Source organism: Chiroxiphia lanceolata, chromosome Z, assembly GCF_009829145.1.
Source record: "Chiroxiphia lanceolata isolate bChiLan1 chromosome Z, bChiLan1.pri, whole genome shotgun sequence".
NCBI lineage: Eukaryota > Metazoa > Chordata > Aves > Passeriformes > Pipridae > Chiroxiphia > Chiroxiphia lanceolata.
In genome coordinates this window covers 68,399,905-68,420,325 of record NC_045671.1, presented here as the reverse complement: position 1 = coordinate 68,420,325, position 20,421 = coordinate 68,399,905, and the positions used below count along the sequence as shown (strand labels likewise).

The window sequence follows — 20,421 nt, the reverse complement described above, 5'->3', positions numbered from 1 at the left end:
CTTTGCCTCTCTCACATGGAGTTGCACTCTCTGGCATACTTCCCTCACTGATGTGATTTCCGTCTTGCCTGTGCTTTCATTCTCTTAGGTGGGCTTTTCTTGTCTCTCTTATGCTGCCCCTTGCATCTCTTGCCACCCTCTCTCTGGTCCCTTCTCTCCTACTTCTACTCTCTGCCTCAATCCCTTTCCCTCACCTTGCCTTCTCTCCTTTCCCTGTTCCTAACTGGCATACTTCTAATGTCTCTGCCATCCCATGCATGTCTCTCTCTCATGGATCACACCTCTCTGTTTTCTTTCTCAGACATGCTTTACCTCCCTCTTTTTAGTGTTTTCCCTCTTACTTTCACTTCACTTAACTTGTTTGCCATTTCTCTTGTGTTTATGCTTTCTCAGGTGCTTCCCTATATCAATGTCTGTTGTTTTCAACTCTTCATCTTGCATTCCCCCTCTCCCATGTGCTTCATCCCTCTCTCACACACTTCTCTCTTTTGATTGCATTTTTCCTCTTGCTTGCATATTTACCTGTGCTTTTTCTTCCTCCCACTCCTGCTATCACTGTTTGCTTTGCCTTTCTGATGCTTCAGCTCTTTCCTTCTTCTGCACTTCTACTTTTGTCTCTCACACCTTCTCCCTTTCTCAGGCTTCCCACAGCCTTTCCTCTTTCAGTTGTGCCCTTTACCTCTGTGTGGTGCATCTTGTCTGTCTCAACAGCCTCCATTCTGCGTGCACCCCCTTTCTCTCATGTGCTTCCCCTCTCACATGAATTCTGCCTGTCATGCTTTCATTATCTCCTGTGCGTGCTTTCCCTTGCTTGCTGCTCTCGTTCTCTTGCACTCCCCGCTCTCACATGTCTTATTACTCTTCATTTCTGTGTCTTTCTCCCTCTCTTGCATGCTGTCTCACACAATTACCCTTCCTGTTTGTTCTTGCAATGTCACTCATGCTTTTTGTCTTGTCTAGTGTCATTCTTCCCTCTCTTCTGCTGTCACTGGCACTATCTCTCTGTCTTGCTTCCTCTCTTTTTCTCTAGCTTTCCCCCTCTCATGTCATTCCTTTTTTCATTTTGTCCTCAGTTCTCCCCTACCTCTCTCTTTCTTCAACTCCCACCCTCTCTGTCACTTGCCTCCTCTTCCTCACACACTTTCCCAGCAGCACATGATTTGCCTCCCACTCACCTGCAGTGCCTCTCTCTGTCATGTGCTTCTCCTGAACTTAATATCATTTGCTGATCTCATACTCCCCTCACCTCGTGCTTTCTCACACACACTTTTCCCATCTCCACCTCATATACCCTCTCTCACACACATCTTCCCTCCTGCTATCATGCAATTTGATTATCTAGCATGTGCTTTTTGTCTTTGTGCTTGCTCTCTCATGCTTTGCTTCTCTTGCATGTGTTTCCTTTTCCTTGTGCTTTACTGTTTCCCTTTTTAGCTCATGTAATGTCTTTCTAACTAACCTCCTCTCTCATGCTTTCCCACCTTTCTCACATTTTTCCTCTTTCTTGCATTTTTGCATTCACTTATGCTTTCAGAATCTGGCTCAAGCTTTCCCCATCTAGCTTGCTACTTCATTCTCTATTGCTCTCTGTCCTTGTTCCATTTGCTACTCTTCTCTAGCTTTATGTCACTCGCTGTACGTTTCCCTCTCTGTCATATGGCCTTACTGCTGTCTTGCATGTTCATGTCCTTTCTCTTGAATATGCATTCCTTCTGTCTTTAATGCACTCTCATACCTTCTCTTTCTTTCTGTATCTGTCTCACTTGGGTTGTCACCTTGCCCTTGCACACCTTGCCCCTTCTGTGTTAACTTTGCTCTTCTGCTGCCCCCCTTTCTTGCATTGCTGTACAAGGCACACAGTTCTCTCTCGTCCTTGCACTTCTCTTACACCTGCTGTTGGTTTCCTGTGTTTCTTTCCTCCCTCTCTCATGCTGTCCCTTTTGTTCTCTCATTATCTCTTCTTGCCTTCCCTTCCTCTTATTTTCCTTTCCTTCTCACATGCTTTCCTGTTCTTCCCCATCTTCTCTATGCTCTTCCTCCATCATGCTGTCTCACTTCACCTTCTTGTAGTTTTCTTCCTCACTCGTGTGCTTCACCATCTCTCACTTCACTTTACCCCCTGCACATTCTGTCACTACTGCTGCTTTCTGTCTCTCACTAGCATTCATCTCACTATCTGCTTGCTAGTTCTGTCTCTCTCTGCATTTCTCTCCTCCATAATTTTATTCATCTTGCTGCCCCCTCACTTTCCCTCTGAAATTTTCTCTTGCTTTCTTCCTCTCTTTGCCTCTCACATACCTTTGCACTCACTGTCACACACAGGTTCTGTCACTCTCACATACTCCTCCTCCACCACTCTATCTCTCTCAGGGTCTCTCCCTCTCTGTTGCACCCCTCTCTGGCTGTCCCTCCCCTCCCACCCTGACTGTCCCTTTGGCTCCCTCTATCAGACATCTCTCACACCCTACCTCCTTTATCACACATTTTCCTCTCTCACGTTCTTGCTTGCTTTCTCACACTTTCCTCACAGGGCTTCCCTTCCTAGCATGCTTTCCTTGGCTCTTCTGCATATGCTCTTCCCTACCCCTACTGCACTCCTTACATTTTTTTCCTTTTCTCGTGAGTTCCCTCTCACACATTTTGTTTCTCTTTTATACTTCACTGTCTTTAATGTTTTCCCTTTACCACATTTAGTTTTAGTTGAACAGTCTCCCAGTCTCTCTTGCTTGTTCTGCCCTTATGCACACTGCCTCTCTCTTCTTCCGACCTTCACTTGGGCTTTCTCCCCCTCTTCTCTTTTGCTCATGCTTTCTGTCCCTCTTTCACACATTCCATCACTTTCCTTTTAGTTAATGCTTTAGATTTCTAGAATGCCATCCTTCTCATGCGTGCTTTTACTTTGTTGCATGTGCTTTTTCTTTTGTCTAATGCAGTTTTCCTTGTTCATCTTTGTACACTTTCCTCTCTTGTGTGTGCTTCCCCTCTCTCTTTTCCGCACACTACCATTCATTTACTTTCTCTCAAGTTTTCCCTCTCTTGCATAAATGCTTTTCTTCTCTCTCTGTAGTGTCTCCCGCTCTTCTGCACGTGTTTTTCCTGTCATGCACACTTTCTTAATCTTGCACCTTCCACTTTCCCTCTATTGATTGTTCCTACCTTCTCTTTCTGGCTTGCACTTTCCTGCTCTTGGGCACCCTTTCCCTCCCTAATGCAGCCCTTTCCCTCCCTCTCTCTTGCTGACTTTCAGGCTTTCCCTCTCACTGTGCACCTTCTTGTTCTGTCACATGCTTTTGGTCTTTCACATGCGTATTCCATCTCTAATGAACATCTCTTTTTTTTTTTTTTTTTCTGTACATACATTCCCTTTCTCACATTTACCCATCTATTTTCCCATGCTTTTCCCCTTTCTGGCACTTTTTCATTCTTTCTGTTGCACCTTTCCTCTTCATGTTCACATTTCCTCTCACTTCCCTGTATGTGCACACCCTCCCCATGCACTTTCAGTTTCTTCCTTTGATATGCTTTTCCTCTTTTTTTTTCTGATGTTTTTCATCTTTCTCTCATGCTTTTCATATTTCTCTCAGGTGCTTTCCCTTACTTAGTGTTCTGCTCTATCATGCACATTCCCCTTGTGATACACTCTTTCACTTTCTCATACACACGCTTTACCTCTTGTTTGCTCAAGCATTCCTTGTTTCTACTGTACATGTTTATTACTTTCATGCTCTCTTGATCTCTCTCATTTAACATATGTTCCCCTGTTGTACCTACTTCCCCTCTTAAATAATTTCCTTCTTTGTTGAACATCTCTCTCACCCTGTTTCACTCCCTCTTGCATGCTTTCTCTTCCTCCCTATCGTGTAAGGTTTCCTTCCCTCTCTTATATGCTTTACCTCTGTCCTGTGCATCTGTTCCTCTCTTGGACACTTCACATTCTTCAATAATTTCTTGATTTCTCTTTCCTCCCCTTTCTCTTCTAACCACTTCTCTGTCATTCACTCTTCCTTTAATGTGTGAGCTTTCTCTTCCTCTCTGGCACACAGTACATAACCTCTCTCTCTTTCACCATCCCTCTCTCATTGATGCACTTTTCTGCTCTTTCTCTCTTGATTTCTTTCCCTTAGGCACATTTTCCCTTTCTCTGTCACATGCCTTACCACAATTGCTGTCTCTTCATGCCCCCCCTTTTTCCTTTGCCTGTTTTCCTGCTCGGTCTTCACTTTCCCCTGCACTTCATGTATCTTACATGTGTTTTTCTCACTTTTTCTTTGTCTACCTTGCACTTTCTTTTGTTAACACTTTCCCTTATGTTATACAGTTTCTCTTGTCAGGCTTTCTCTGTATCTCATGTTTACCTCCTGTACACACTTTGTTTTGCATTCTTGTTCTACCTCTCACACATTCTCTGTCTTTAACACTTTGTTATCTGTCCACTTTATTTATAGATTTTGTGTAGGTTCTGCTCTCTTGTGTATTCTTTCCCTTAATTTTGGGTGCTTCTCTCTCATGCGTGCACACTGTCCCTTTCTCTCACATGTAATTTTCCTCTTTTATCTTGTGCTCCCTCTCTGTTGTGCCCTTTCTTCTTTCTGTCATGTTCATTCCCTCTTTCTTGCATGTGAGGGCTTTCCCTCTCTCATGTGCACATTTTCTCTTGCATGCTGTTTCTTTCTGTCCTGGGCTTTCTTTGTGTCTTCCTTGTGCAATTTTCCTTCTTTACATCATGTCATCCTCACTGTCTTACCCGCTACCTCATTGCTTCTGCATCCTTCTCTCTTGTTCACTCCCTGTCAATCTCTACCTATGCTTTGCCCTTTCCTTCTCACTCTTCTTTCCTTCTTGCTTACCTTTGCTTTCCTTTCCCTCTGTCTGACTCATTTTATTCCTTGCTCACTCTTTTCTGTCTACTCTTTTTTCTCTCTCAGTCACACTCTGCTTTCTTTGCCCTGCTTCTATTTATATTTCTTTGCCTCTCCCTCACTCTGTCTATCCCACATACTCCTTTCCAAGTCTCTGTCACTCTGTCGCCCTCTTTTCTTTGCATATCTTTTTGTCTTACTTGTCCTTTCTTTCTGCCATTGCTGTCCCACTCCACCTTTGTATCTTCCTCCTTACTACCCTCTTTTTCATTCCCATTTTCACTCCTCCTTTCCCCTCGGTCCCCTCATCTCTCTCACACCCCCTCTACTCACTCCTCGTCTCTCCCAGTGTCACACCACCCACAGCACTACCATCCATTCTCTTCCATGCCTCTCTCTCTGCCTTCCTATCTCTCCCTCTTTCCTCTTACTCTGTGCTCCCTTCTTTCTCAACCTGTCTTCACCTCTTGTCCCTCTTATGCCAACCTTTGTTCTTCTGTCTTCTTCACTTTCTCCTTCCAGCCTTCTTGCCCCTCCCTCTCACTTGCCCAGTTTCTCTACTTTGCTTCTCTTATTTCCACTGCACATGCAGTTTCCTTCATGCATGGTCTCTTTCCACCTTTGTATTACTCTCCTTTCCACTCCTTTTCTCACTCTTTCTTTCTTTTCCCCCTTGTTTCTTTCTGCTCCCCCTTGTCCCTCTCACTCTGTTCCCGTTCCCTCTCTTTCCATTTATCTTTCCTTATTACTAGTCCTCTTTCTATCTTCTTCCTGTCCTCATTCTCTCATTTTATTGCTTTATCTCCCCCTCTCTTCTGCCTTTCTCTGTCAAATTTATTTTCCCCATTCTCTTCCCATTCTCTCTCCTCTCTGTCCCTCTTTCTCTATCCTCATTGTCTTTCTGTCTTCCTTTCTGTCTTCCACCTTCTTCTCCCTCTTTTTTTTCTTATCTCACCCTTCTTTTTCCCATTTCCCTTTTCCTCACCTTCTTTGTCAATCTCTCTTTATCTCTCTCCTTTTTTTTCTCTCAGTCTCTTTGAAGGTTTTTTCTCCATTGCTCTCTCCCCACCTCTTTCACACTCTCTTTCTGCATAAAGGCCCCAAACTTTTATCTCTTTCCTGCCCTCCTCGCTCTTTACCCTGTGTGTGCTTCTTCCCCCTTAGCCTTCTTTTCTGGGTTTCCACCTTTCTTTTATTTCCTCTTACCTCTACTCTTTCTCCCTTTCTGTCTCTCTCCTCTTGCCTCTCCCTTTTTCTTTACTTCTCCCCATGTCCTCTCTTTCTCTCTCTGTGTACCTCCATCTGGATCCACCTCTCCCTCTTTCTCCTGCATTCCCTCTCTTCCTACCTCTGTCCTCTCTCTCCCCTCTTTCACTGTGCTTGTTCCCTGTACCCTTCTCTCCTCACTCACACTCCTTTCATTTTCTGCTTATTCTCTTCCTCTCATTCTGCTTCCTCTGTCCCTTGCTCTCCCCCTCCTGCACTCTTCTGTCTCTGCTCCCCTGTCTCCCCTTTTTGCTCTCAAGCTCTCCCATTTCCTTGCTATTGCCCTCATTCTTTCTGTCTCCTTTTTCTCCCTCTAACAGGTGATGTCCACATTTTCCTCAGAGCTGTCTTTTAAGTTCCTTGGCCCTACTGAACATACTCAAACTGCAAAGTTAACATCTGCAATCTTCTGAAAGTTGTGTCCTGTCTGTTTGCTTTACATTTTCTGTGTCAGAGCCAAGATTACCATTAAAGTATCACGAAAGCTATGGCATGAAAAATCCTGTGCTGATTTGTCTGCCTTCTCGGCTTGAGTCCAGTGAGAAAGAGGGTCCACAGCTACTATATCAAGGTATCTTCCTCAAAAATCAAATTGATCTTGCACTTCATTTCTTGCCAAGATTAAACCATTTTTGTTTATTGTTCCTTTTATGCTTCACGGTATTAGCATTGTCTCCTCATTTGCAGACATCCTAGGGTGTGGATTTACAGATCCTACTGTAATCCATTTTTTTCCCAAGAGAAAGTGTGTGGAGCTCCACAGTCTTTATGCTAATGATGAGTATAGTTCTTTTTAATAATTCAGCTTAGTGTAAATTATTTGTAAATCCAACACTCCTTTAAACTTGCCAAAGTAAAAAGTGTGTATGATACTTGGGCTTAGTATGAGTATCCCTGTGTAATCCCAGAAGACCTCTCATTGCACCACAAGGAATAAAGAGTCTCTGTCCATTGTGCCAGAAAAAGTTATGAAGAAAGTTGAGGGCAGTATTCTGATACAATGCGTGAATTATACACAGTGCACTGAAGAAATTGTCCCCCCTTTCTCTTCAGTACTTTGGATATTCCTTCATTTTAATTCTGAAATGGATTGGAGCATAGTACCAGCTTTATTTCTTTTCTTAAATTCGTAAGAGCTGCTCATCAATGCTGGTCTCTTGGTGGTTTATGCTGCTATTTGAACAGATGCAGAGCCATTCAGAGGAACAATTCCAGAAGGAGGACCATATTTGTAGACTTTTGCTTCCGTCCTTCTTCACTGAAGGCATGTTTCTGGATGTAACCTGTACTTTTTGCTGTTAATGGCCTTGTTCTTACAGGTTTTGTGCTTTTTCGCCATTAGTGTTCCATACTCCTCAGATCTGGTTCTGGTAGCTGTGGATAGGACTGTACATGAGGTACTGTCCTTCTGCGTTTATCTAGGATTTTTCTGTCTCCTTTTCTCACACCTTTTCTTGAAGTTCACAAATTCTTCTTGAGTGTTTGTGTTTTTGCAGTGGCAGGAGTAATTTGAGGAGAGAGCTGTTATTTTAGTTGTCACAAGTTTAAAAATAGTTACTGTAATGGAAAAATAGAAGAAAGAATTGACTCTGCCCTCAGTGCAGAAGAGTGAGCATTGCTTCACAGAATAATAGAACAACCCAGCTTGAAAACACCCGCAAAAGATCATCTGGTTCAACCTTTCATGGGAAAGGGAGAGCCTCCATGAGATCATCTAGCATCCTCTCCAGTCTCATGTTGAAAATCTGCAGTGATGGGGATGCTACCACATCCCTGGAAAGATTGTTTCCATGATTGATTGTTCTCACCATAAAACATGTGTTGCTTATACTGAGATGAAACCTCTGCTGGTGCAACTTGTACTCATTGCCTCTTGTCTTCTCCGCATATTACCTGGTGAAGAGAGCACCTCCATCCTCCTTGTAGCCACATTTACGTACTTCAGTACTGGAATGCTGTGACAAAGTCTCCTTGAGCCTTCTCCATGGAGAAGAAACCTAACTCCTACAGTCTTACTTTGCAGAGCCCTTTGATCCTCTCCAGTCCTCCTTCAGACCCTTTCCAGTCTGTCCATGTCTTTTTGGAGTGGTGGGGGCCAAAACTGAACATTGTACAATGAACATACTTGTCAGGTATGGCCTGACAAGCCCCGAGTGGGATGATCACATCTCTCCCTGCTAGTAATGCCCCTGAAAATGCAGCCCAGACTGATTCACGTGTTGCTGCAGTAGTGCTCTGCTGATTCATTTTTGACTTGTTGACTGACACCCCCAGCTCCCTTTCAGCAACACTGTTCCTGAGCCACATGTAGCCTAACCTGTGCTGGGCTCTTTGGTTATCCTGGGCTGGGTGCAGAACTTTGCGCTTGTCTTTGCTAAACTTCATGCAGGTCTTGATAGCCCACTCCTCCAGCCTGTTCAGATGTCTCCCTTCTGACGCGTCCACCTCACCATCCAGTTTAGTGTCATCAGCACGTTGGTGAGGGTGCTTTCAATCATCCTACCATCTAGATCATTTATGAAAATGTTGAACAGTTTGAGGCTCAGTATCAATCACTGGGGGACCCTACTTGTTACTGGCTGCCAGCCTGAGTAAAAAATATTGATCACCACCCTCTGTGGCGTTGTTGGCCAATTTCCTGTCCATACTTGAATAATTTGTGCTTCACCTTTCTAGAAACGCGTTGTATCACTGTTGACGTGTCCTGTTAGACTGGCGTATTTTAAACTGATAAATTTTGAAATTAATTGAAAGACTTGATAACAGTCTGTGTTAAATTTGTTCAGACCCTGCCTGTCAAGAACAATTGCCGGATGCAATTTTTCTTTACACCTTTGGCTAAGATGATGAAGAATAACTGTTTACAAAGATGGGCAAGGAGCCCGCAGATGCAGCTTAACAGAAAATTGAGCTATAAATGTCATTGTTACTCCTTGCATGTATGATGCCAATGTAAAGTGGTTCAGGTTTTTTTCTACTGGAAGCCTTCCGAAATGTTAACTGAATTTTGGAAGAATATTGCAGAAAATGGGAATAACTATGATTTGAAATACTTACTATTTGTGTTTTGCTTGTTAGGAATTTTGATGATTTAGTTATATCTTGTTGCATTAAATTCTGGGCTGGTGTCAACAGGAATAGACTGATTCTACTTCTTTTTTTCTTGGATCTGAACAGAATAACACATGCTAAGGATAACCTGAAGAGAAACTTTGGGGAATTCTTGGAGCCATGATAACAGGCAGGAACAGTCACTGCATATATACCAGCGTGGGTCACCACAGAAGTAGTGAGGAAAAACATATCAAGCATAGCACTTGGGATTTCATGCAAATCCTGTGTTTGAAGAATGGCTGGAAATCAGAAATAACAATCATAGCTTACATGGAGAAAACTAGTTTCCTGAATCAAAGGTACCTACTGAAAAAGAGTAGCTTCTTATGAAGAAATCTAGAGATTGCATGGCCATGTTGCCTAGAGTGCAGTTTAGTTATTTCTTTGTCTGCAGTCCTGAAAAAGACTCAAGATGTTTGAGCCTGTGAACTGTTTTCTCATTTCTTTAAAGGAAGGTGAAGACCAATCAAGTAAAGCTGAAAAGCAGAGTTTCCAGTACTTTTAAAGGTGATTGCCACAGGATCAGTATTTGGAGAAATGAGCACATTTCCAGGAGTTTTAGAAGCCTTTACTAAACGTGCAGTTGTTTTCTTACCTGAGCTATTAAATAATGATAGCAGACATTCAGAGTGGCTGTTCAGACCTTCCGGCCCAATGCCAGCGTAATTGGATTTCTACTTACAGTCTAATATAAATCTTTGATAGGTATGCAATTTAGGGGAGTTCATTCAGAATGATTTTCAGTGGCCAAGCCTGGCTAAATACGAGAGAAAGGAATCTGAAACGTAATTGATACATGCCCTGTGTTTTAGATAGAGTTCTGTTCTAAGCAGGTTAGCTAGCAGTGGGTGCCATTGGGAAGAGTCAGCTGTTCTGTGTGAGTGAGACTGCTTATTTTGCAGACAGGACATTCACAGCACAACTGAGAACCTGCTGCACCCTGTATTGCAGTCCACATATGCTATAGTCCCCTGTAACTTACTGCCAGAGACACTTGACCTCGCTCGGGCAGTCGTAGCTTCTCTGCCTTTCTTACTTGGAAAGAGAATGCACAGGAAAATCAGTAGTCATCCCCAAGTTCCATAATTTCCATTTCTAACAGAATATACCTGATAGCCCTTTTAGCTTGCTGGCAACCACCCTTTTTTACATCTGTCCATTGATGGTGTTTGGCGACAAAAATTGTGACTTTATAGAATTAACATTGTTCTGATTGATGCTCTGTGCCAGAGCTGATCATGTAAATCTCCAAAGGACTCCAGGTTCCTTTGGAACTGTGTTTTTCCTGACAATGCAGGATTCTGTGCTGTAGTCTAAAAAGGCCTTGTAAGAATTAAAATGGGTGAGAGTGGGACGTGGGAGAGACGTAGCAAATTTGTTCTTGCTGATAAACTGATTGATATTCACTTAGATCAGAGAAATTTCATACAGATTGCAGATACTCTTAAGATGTTGCAGGCACTTGGAGGGTTTGTTTCTGATTGCAACCCTTTATTAGTATATACAGCACAAATTAACAAAACGCCAACTATTTTTCAGAGAGCACTAAAAAGGGACATCTTGCAAACTGAAACTGCAGAATGCCTGGAAAGAAAAGTGCCATTTAATACAGGAAAAAATGTTAATACAGGAAAAAATGTTAATACAGTAAAAATTGCCTTAAAATAGGCAAATTCAGTAATAAGAAATTATCTAAGCAGTAATATTCAGCTGAAACGCTTCAGAAACAACCCTCCTCCTCCAACTCTAGAAAAATTGCAATACTAGGGTATTCCTCACTCATATGCTTGCATGTTTCTAAAATGTTTGTTTGATTTGGTGGGTTGGAACAAGGGTGGGAACCCTTGTAAAGCAGTGTATTTTAAAATTCTTTGTGGATGCATTTGTAGGGCTGTTTGTGGAGCTTTTTGCTTGATTTTTAAACTACAAAATTTGTTGCCACCATCTGCCATGTATTCTATATAACTAGGAGATATATTTTCGCAAGAAAAGAGTTATTTTTCTTTCTTTTTTTTTTTTTTGGCACCATAATTTTTTCATTTTGCAAGCCTTGTATTTACCCATTTTAATGGCACCTTAGAGACAGATTGAGAGGTGAAAGATTTGTTGACAAAACATTGGCAATCAGGATTTCGGATATCCAAAGAAGCAGAAAACCTATTGATAGCACAATTTCTTGGCCATATTTTTCTATGTATTTAAGATTCAATTAAAAGAGATGATTTTTGTTGAAAGACAATATGTGCTCTAGACCATACTTAATGCTTTCAGTCTAAATATGGCATGTCTAGTGATGTGAATCTGTAGTATTCTTTGCTTCAGAAGCCTCCAAAGTCATTGTGTTTTTTCTGGATCTTGCATGAAGTTTGGATATGCTTTGTCATCTTTAACACTTGGATTTCTTATTCAAGTCCTCATAAGTGAACTTGCTAAATGAGCTCAGTGTTAGGCTGACTATTCCTTTTTTTTACTGCTTCTTTGTGCAGAGGCCTTAGTATTGGCCTGGTTTTGTCAGAACGTGGAGGTAGTGTGTCCAGTTTATGTCTCTCTATGCTCTTCTCCTTTAAATGAAGAAAGGCATTAATTGCTGAAGAGACAGTTTGGTATCGAGTGCTGACAGATTGATGCCTTAGATTTGTCCTGTGGTCTTCCATTATTTTCACTGCAACAGCAGTGAGATGTTGCAAGGTTATTCATTACTGGCTGATCCAGATCATAAACAGTAGGATACATGAGTGGCATGCCAGAGTGAGCTTTCTGTGTTCTTCTGGTGACTTCTTTTAGAATCACTCGGGAACCAGCTGAACTAGCTGTATTGTCATGGTGATGTTATCAAAAGCAGCCTGTTCCCTGTCTGCTGCCTTCCTGTGGCCTGGTTCCTTGTGGTCACTGTGTGTGTAGAATGAGCAGAAGGAGTGCACAAAGTCATTACTCTTCGCTGTTCAGCAGATTTTGTCCCTGGCTGAAGCCAGAAGAAAGGGTGGTGATGTGCTTGAAGAAGTAAGTTGTTGCTGTAGCATCAGAACAGCCAAGTTGGTCTAACTGGCTTGTGCTCAGTCATTCCAGTGATGTTTCCTCAACAATACATGTGTGAATCCTTTCACCACTTCCAAAATAAACCCCATTATTCTGCTATTGAACCCCACTGACAGTTTAACGTTGTGGATACAGTGTGCTTTTGTTACCTTCTCTAAATTGCACCACTGCACTATACTGTGAAACTGGCCAAGATTTTCCTCTGGAGGTGGCTGTCTATGTTTTTTTGAGAGGTGAAGTGAGTGCTGAGACCTTTTGGAAGCAAAGCTATTATATAAGCAAAAAACAGTCCATCATTTTGATGCAGGAAGAATTGTAACATTGACTTGGGGATTCTTTGTCAGTAATCAGAATATGAAAATGCAAAATTTAAGTGTTACTAGTAAAGATCCCTGTGTGCTCTCATTTCAGTGTAAAATCAAATATCTAAAATATTATGTTTACCTAATTTTTGAGCCAAAGAAGTGAAAAAAATAGAGATTCAATTCAAAATAAGCTTCTGGACAGTTTCTTTATAGTTAAAAAAATAGCCATTTAAAAAATTTTTAACACCATTGATTTATGATTAGGATCTTTTTCACCGTAATGCACTAAATGTGTTGTTAGGTGAGCACAAACTAGAGAAAAATATCTGAACTGTAATTTAATTTTGAAATACAGGGCTCTTGAAAGACCTGGATATGTAAGTCCATAGACACTCACTTCTTGCTTTTAGTATTCCCTTTAAAATCCCATCATTGAGCTTAATAAATGAGCTTAATAACCACTGATAGCCTTCATCTAGATGGTCTGTGAGGTGCATTTTTGGACTCTAGAAAGTGGTTTAAAAATTAGCTGTTTGCCCTATCTGACTCAAAAGCCATTTCCTTTGTCTATTCCGTTGTGTCATTCAACAACTGCTTTTTTTACTACAAATACTGTTTTTAAAACTCAGTGTGAAAATAGCTAAGACTGAGTGAACTGCAGGTTGTTAAATCGTTGTCAACAAAATTGGTTATTAAACGTAAAGCTGGTTATTTACACAAGCCCACTAAAGACTAAAATAGTTATACAGAAGCGGGGAACAGCCTAGTTCACTCCCAACTCACAGTTTCCTTGGCTAAACAGCAAGGGAAATACTTTTCTGTGAAGTAAATGTATGTTTTGCAGTCATTCATGCCTGCTGTTCTTAGTTGATTTTTCAACTCTGCTTTCAACATGACCTGTTCTTCCTTCCACTGAAAGCCTTGGGAATTTAAATCTTGACTTCACTGGAAAACAGGGCTGTATCCTACTTATTTTTATTTAAAGAATAAGAAATTTAATGGTTTATGTAAAATACTGCATTCTGTAGCTTACTTAGTCATAAGTGACTAATTTACATCTCACAGAAGTGCTAGTCATGTTAAATTTTCATTACTTGGAACAAGATCAGGATTAAAAACTGGGAGGAGCAGAACAGATTCTCAGATCAGGATCTCAGTGTAAAGCACTTCTGCATTTTGCCAGTGAGTTCTTTTGGGAACTGATGATGTAAAATGTTTTGATAGGGAGAGGAAAATGTTCTTATTATTCCAGCAAAATAGCTTTATTCCTTCCTTTTGTCTGAACAGGTAAACATCTGAATTTGGTCTGAATTAGCCTCTGCAGATGTGGTCTGGGGAAATTGGACAGGCACCAACTCAGCATCGTTGCTTTGAGTTGACACTTCAGGAGAGGGAGAACAATCAAAGTGCCTAAAACCCTTTCACTTCCTTTTTCATCTGACTCTTGTCACCCACCCACATCAACGTGGCAGATTTGGACCATGTGGGTTACACATGGGGCAGACATTTCCTGCGATACAGCAGACCCAGCTGAGCTAAAGCTGCTGCAAGCCTAAGAATATGGTGTTCCCTGGAGAATGTTATGTTAGCTAGCTTTGCAAAGCTTTCCAGCAGCACAATTTTTATGTTGTTTTGAAGAGTGTTACTGGCTATGGGCAGCAGTGTACTCTGGCAAGTCTTGTGCTCTTTACAAGGGGCACAGACTCCATCTGGTGATCCACTGAACAGGTTAGGAAGCTTTGTGAAGAGAACTATTCTCTTCCTCTTAACATTCAAATTCTGTGGAAAGGCACTGGAAGGCCAACAGGAGACAAAGCTATCTTGAAACTGCCTAATGGAGACTTTAACAGTTAGAACAAAATATATTAAAGCACAGAACCGTTTAAGTGTGAGGTGAACTACTGGGTACCTTTATTGCAATGACAGTTGCTATGCTTACACCTCACATACTTACATGTTATAGCACATATAGAGGTGATAAGAACAAGCTTTTTTAATTACATAATTGCATCAATAATCAGCTTTCTAACAAGAAATGGAGATCTGTGAGTATTCCTTGCGTTGCAAAATACTGCTCAAGAGTGGAGGAACTCCAATGTCTTTACTAAGTTTGCCTGAGAATAAACTCCTCTGTTTTTGTTACCAGGAATTCAGCAGCAGTGGGTCATGGCTGTTTCTGCTACGCTCTAATGCGCTCAGTTCCAGTTGCCATCTACGTTGTTTTGGTGACGGGTCTGCGGTACCACCTGTTCATATGGAGTGTCTTCTCTCCAAAACTGCTGTATGAGGGAGTGCATGTGTTCATCACAGCTGCTATCTGCCTGTTCTTCACAGCAATGGATCAGAACCACTTTCACAGAGTGCAAGATTGAAAAATAAGTGTGCGGTGTGCCGTTCCGCGTTGCAAAGTCTGGTGTCACTGGAATGGAAGAAGGAAAATAAAGGCTTTATTTGAAGAGAATTTGAAGAGTAACCTTGTTTATTCGGGTCAGGGTTTGAAGGGTCTGTCCTGTGTTAAAATTGAATTTGCTTTAAAAATGTTGAATTGAACTGTTTTTTTGACAACTTCTGTTCTGTAGCTGCCATTATAGCGCTCTCCAAATAACAGAATGGTAATATTACATGTTTTGAACCTTAAAATGTATATCTTAATATAAATACAGACCAGTGCCTTGTGGGCACTGAGAAAATCTTCTGCACATACAGTTTTTTTTACCTTCTTAGACTACAGGATCCTAAAAATATTCAGGACTTCTTGGTGCTGTTCACAAAATCTTCTGTCCATTAGCCTCAGGGGGTTTTTGTGTTTGTTTTATTTCTAGTGGATGCATTGAAATTATTACTAAATTATTGTTCTACAAATATCCCAGGTAAGTGATTTTGCTTGTTTTGCACGGGCAGCAAGCATTTGTATTTAAAGGCAGCATTTTGTTTGTAAGGTGAGTGCAATCATTATCTGTAATGGATTTCGATCTGCACTTCAGGCACTGAATAAGAAATGCTTATGGTCTAACAAAGTAATGAATCTTCTGTGGAGTCCCTCCACTGCTAAAATGTTGTGTTTCTTCTTATCAGCGTATAAATGTTAAATCAGGTTTGTGGCGGCCATGCTGAACATTTGGTCATGTTTTCCACACAATGGCAGGGAGTTGTGAGCAGTGAATAGGAAAACAGTTTAATGCACTAAGTTACCAGCAGAGTAAAAGGTGTGTTTGCAGTTTGCATCACCTTCCCCCAGTGACCTGTCTCGCCATCTCACTTGAATGTGCTGTAATTAACTCCTAACAATGTTGTTTTCCTTGCTTCTGTCAAGAAGATAAATGTTGATGACTACACTGACTATCAATATTCTTTATGTGTGTTTCTTTGCCTCATATTTTTGTCCATGTTAGTAGCTGATAGGATTTAATCTAAATATATTAGAGGTAGAGCAGAAAAGAAGTATAGAGAGAACTTTAATTTTTGTTATGAATCTGCAAAAAGAAAGCTTTCAAGACCTACAGAGCTGATAGCCCATTTGTTAGGCTCATTAATACACTTTGCGTCTCATACTTCAGATAAAGCAAATCTCAAAATGTAGGCCTTTAGTTTTTATGTATTAATAACAGGCCATCTTGATCACTAATAATGAAATTTTTTTCACCTATAAAGCAACCACAGTGTTCAGTATGCTGGCAACATATTGCCATTCCCTGTGAGCTGTTGGGAGATGTAAAATTAAATACTTCTAATAAATCACTTTTCACTGCAAAATATGGTGTTAATGTAGTACAAATTTATCATTTTTATCATTCCCAATATTCTTCTGGTTACCTGTTGGTGAGCAACTATGTGGGCATTACCAACATATTCTCTGTTTGCTCACTTGGTTAATTCCTAAGCAATTATCCCTAACATTCAAACAGATTATGTTTAAAAAATATTTGACTCAGAGAGAAAGAGTGCTAATAAATAGATGGAAAAGGTGGAGGGGAAGTTGCTTCTGGTGTACAGAATCCTAAAACAATGTGGGATGACATTCACAAGATCCTCTTTTCCTTCCTTGTGATAATTTTTGCTTCTAGTACATCTCTTGGACGTTTTATCAAATAGTGGAATCTTAAATACAGTGTGTGAATTAAGGTTGCAGTTCTTCAGATTACTTAGTTAAATAATAATTTCTCCTTTGAAGTTGGAAGACGTTCAGATTGCATCCAGGCTAAAATAAAAGGCCTGGGAAAACTGTGTTATATAGGTCTGCAAGACCAGGAAAGGAAGGAAGAAGAAGACACTGTGTCTCTATCTCAAGTTAACTCACAGTTTAGGGTATACATGAAAGAAACATGGTACTTTCAACTTCAGAATTGCCATTTTTATTCTTTTTCACCCTTTCCCTTTTGGGCTCAGGCAAATGAAGTCATATTTTAGCTTCATCAGCTTATGGGCAATAGCAATGCAAAGCTCAGGCAGTGAAGGAATGAGTTGGTTCTTGCCACAGGCAAACAGACTTTAACTGGGGAATTATGTAAAAATAGTTTTATTTTAAATCAACTTAAAGTTCTGGTATTTTATCTGAATGTACAGAGAATGCAAATGCCTCAACACAAATTCTTATCTCACTAGTTAGTTGTTCCACTTCCCTTCTCATCCAATCTCCCCATATCATTTTCAGCGTGTTCCGAACCCTCGGTCAAGGAGACAAGTGCTGTGGGAAGCAGGAATGCTATTTTTTGCCATTCTGAGCATACCAGTTCCTTCTGTCCAAGTCATCTGTAGTCCCTGCTCTGGTGTGGGATCAGCCTGGGCTTCAGTTTCCTCAGTAGTACCCTGTGCATGGGCATAGGTGCCTCCATAAATACCTTCTGAGCAGGAATGTCTTCTCAGCGTGGAGAAGGTTTTGACGTGTTAATTTTTTCCATTCAGCACCTTTCCTGTTGGCCAGGGCCAGGTTCAGCCATTTACAGTGGTCTGTAGCTTCCTTTACCAGATTCACCAGGTCACCGTCGGTCAGCTCAGCTCAAAGCTTGTAACATGTGATCAGTTCTACAGAGTCAGAGCATGATGAAGCTTCAGCTTCCTTCTTGTAAATGAATTCAGGTTTAAGGAAAAAAATATTAAATCTATTCATATTTCAGGTACTGTATATCTGTATTTCTGCTCTCTGAAAGAAAAAGCCTCCGTTTTCCTTGGCTCTGTATAAGCCAGCAGAAGATCCACAGTGTGCACCCCAGCCTTTCCAGCAGGCAAGGCACGTGTGCTAGGCTGCTGCACCTACACTCTGTGGAGAAGGGAAGAGCACTGGATGCTGGACAACTTTAGCAAGGCCTTCAGCATCAGGTGCTTGGTGGCCACGTGTTGAGCTGTGGATCAGTGGGCTTGAAGGTGAACTGGATCTTTGAGCTCTAAGGGTTGACTTCACTGGTCTGAGGTCCCACAGGGGGCTGATAACAGTAGTGCAGTGCTAGGGTAAGGCAGTTTAAAATCTGTCCTAAGTTGGGTGAGGGCATGGCAAGACCAGAGCAAATCTGGAAATGCTACCAAATTGGAGGAGTGGTGTATATGCTGGGGGGGAGGACCACCCTCTAGAGGGACCTTGGAACACTGGAGAAATGGGCTGCTGACCACCTGCAGTACCATCCAAGCAAATACCCCTGGATGGTAATGGTGCAGGATGGGGCCCATGGGCTGGTGAACAGCTCTTGAGACCCACTGGGCAGCAAGGGAGACTGTGAGCAGCCCTGACAACCTGATCTTGTTCCCCAGCTGATCAGTATTCAAGGAAAAACAAACACACGTATTTTCACAGATAGTTTGTCCAGCCCAAATCCCAGTGGCCTGCTCTGCTGCTGGCACCCAGAGGATATGAGCTATGCTCCTGTTACTGGTATCCAGACCTCTTCTCTTACTGGTGATTCCAACCTGAAGTTCACTGGTGTTCACAGGAACCTGCCAAGAGCAGAGGATCCACTCACAAAGAAGTAGAATTTAATGAGAGGATGGGGCACACAGTAGCAATGAAGTGGACAGAGAAATAACACTGACTGTTCAGTATAAACAGAATCTTGTTTACACTGAGCCAGTCCTTTTTATCCACATTTGCCTCTGCTTTCCCATGTTTATTCCTTCCTGAGCCATCTTGAACCTTCTTTTTCCCTACATTTGGTCCTTTCCCTAAGTGTTACATAATGACTGGCATGTTCCATCAAAACCCTTAAAAGCATGCCATAAGTTTTACAGAATCCTGAAGTGCTTTTCCCTGTGGATCTCATAATGACACCTGTGGTCCTTCAGGCTCCTTCGGTCTGCAAGGTCTTCAATGGGAGGAGTTTCTTTGGTTGACTAATCCTGGTGGGCTTCACACCAGGGACAATTATCCAATTGCTTACTGAGTGATTAGATAGTAATCTAAATAAATTACTATAAATTACTGATTAAACAATTAGGTTAGCAGGGATCCTCAGCATTTCTTGCCCATCTGACCCTCACCAGACCTTTATGTGACCATGACTTTAATCACCTAAGTTCATAACAATTTTTGCCCAGGGATGAGGAAGCATTCAGAGACCTTTTGGCGGCAGTCAGCTCCCAGGAGGTGGGGCATGGAGATAATGAAGGTAGACTCTTCTCAGAAGGGCACAGGTGGAGACACAAAGGCAACAGGCACAAGTTGCAATACAGGACATTGCCAAGAGGTCAGGGGACGCTTTTCTCACCTGAGTGTTTACTGATGGGATGAGGTTCAGTGAGACCTTCCAGCATTGGAGCAACCTCATTTAATTGCCCCTGCTGCTGGCTGGAAGTTGTAGTGTGAGCTCCAGAGGGGTCCTCCAAGCAACATTTTTCAAGCATTCCGTGGTTTTGTTGTGTTTGAAGTTGTCTCTGCCATTTCTTACTGACCATTTTTTTAGGCTACTTCCTGAAGTGAAAGAGCTTTGTCATTGATTTCATAATAAAAATATAAATAAATGAACCAACAGAAAATAAAACATCTGTGTCGTGTTTTTTTTCTGAAAGAGATAAGCATCACAGCTGAAAACTCCTGTTAATTCAGTTTTCTTTTATGTAGCTGTGCGTTTACACCTTAGATACCAGGAGTATCATCCGTGGAAGGTGAGGTTTAATGCCATCTGTCCTTAGCTTCAGGGGCTCCATAGCCTGAGGATTCTCAGATTTGATGATAAAAGGTGTACTGTTCTACCATCGCCTCTATTATGATTCAGATGGTTCCCCAAAATGTTCAGCTTGTCTATCAGGCCTGAAGTGAAAGCTGTGGCCTTGCTGTGATTTCTGCAGGCCCTTGCCAGGTACATTTGGTAGGACACATATAGGTGACTTACTTTCTGAAGTTGTTCTTCTGTTTTCAGATTGAGAAATAGGCCTATGGACAGTAATTCCTGTGGTTTGCTTGTTTGGGGACACAGGTTCATCCCAAAGGACCTGTTATATCTCAACATTTGATAAAAAACTTGGGTTGCTATGAGGAATTGCCCTCTTCCTTCAGCATTTGTCTCCACCACTCAATGTAACACTGTTGTCCTCCCCACTTGTAGGGTACTGAGGACAAATTTTAAGCATGACATTAGCTTAAGGTATAACTCAAGTTCAGTCTGTAGGTCAAAGCACAATGGTTTTGCATGACATTATTGTCACTAGAGATTGACTTAAGCATAATGCTTGGTCTCAATATGAACTATACATGGTAAAGCTGTATCTTTTTCAGGACTCTGATTTTATCACTGCAGTGGTAAAATCACCTGTCCCTTTTTCAGGACTCTGATTTTACCACTGCAGTGTGTTATATTGGGTGATGTCTATTGCAAAGACTACTGGTGATGCAGAACATGACACAGCACAGCTCACAC

At 41.6% G+C, this 20,421-nt stretch overlaps 1 protein-coding gene across 4 annotated transcripts in view; it reads left to right on the top strand.

Annotated features, from left to right (window-relative positions):
* PIGG (phosphatidylinositol glycan anchor biosynthesis class G) overlaps nucleotides 1–16,333 on the top strand; it is an 85,613-nt gene extending 69,280 nt beyond the window's left edge. For 3 of the 4 annotated variants that reach the window (XM_032675444.1, XM_032675443.1, XM_032675441.1), the window contains one exon: nucleotides 14,727–16,333. In XM_032675444.1, coding sequence (XP_032531335.1) covers nucleotides 14,727–14,952 — 226 coding nt within the window. In that variant the 3' untranslated portion in view covers nucleotides 14,953–16,333. Of the gene's footprint in view, nucleotides 1–7,621; nucleotides 10,160–14,726 lie in introns of those variants that run through there. The other variant, XM_032675442.1, reaches the window with a different exon arrangement.
* The last annotated feature ends 4,088 nt before the right edge of the window (nucleotides 16,334–20,421 follow it).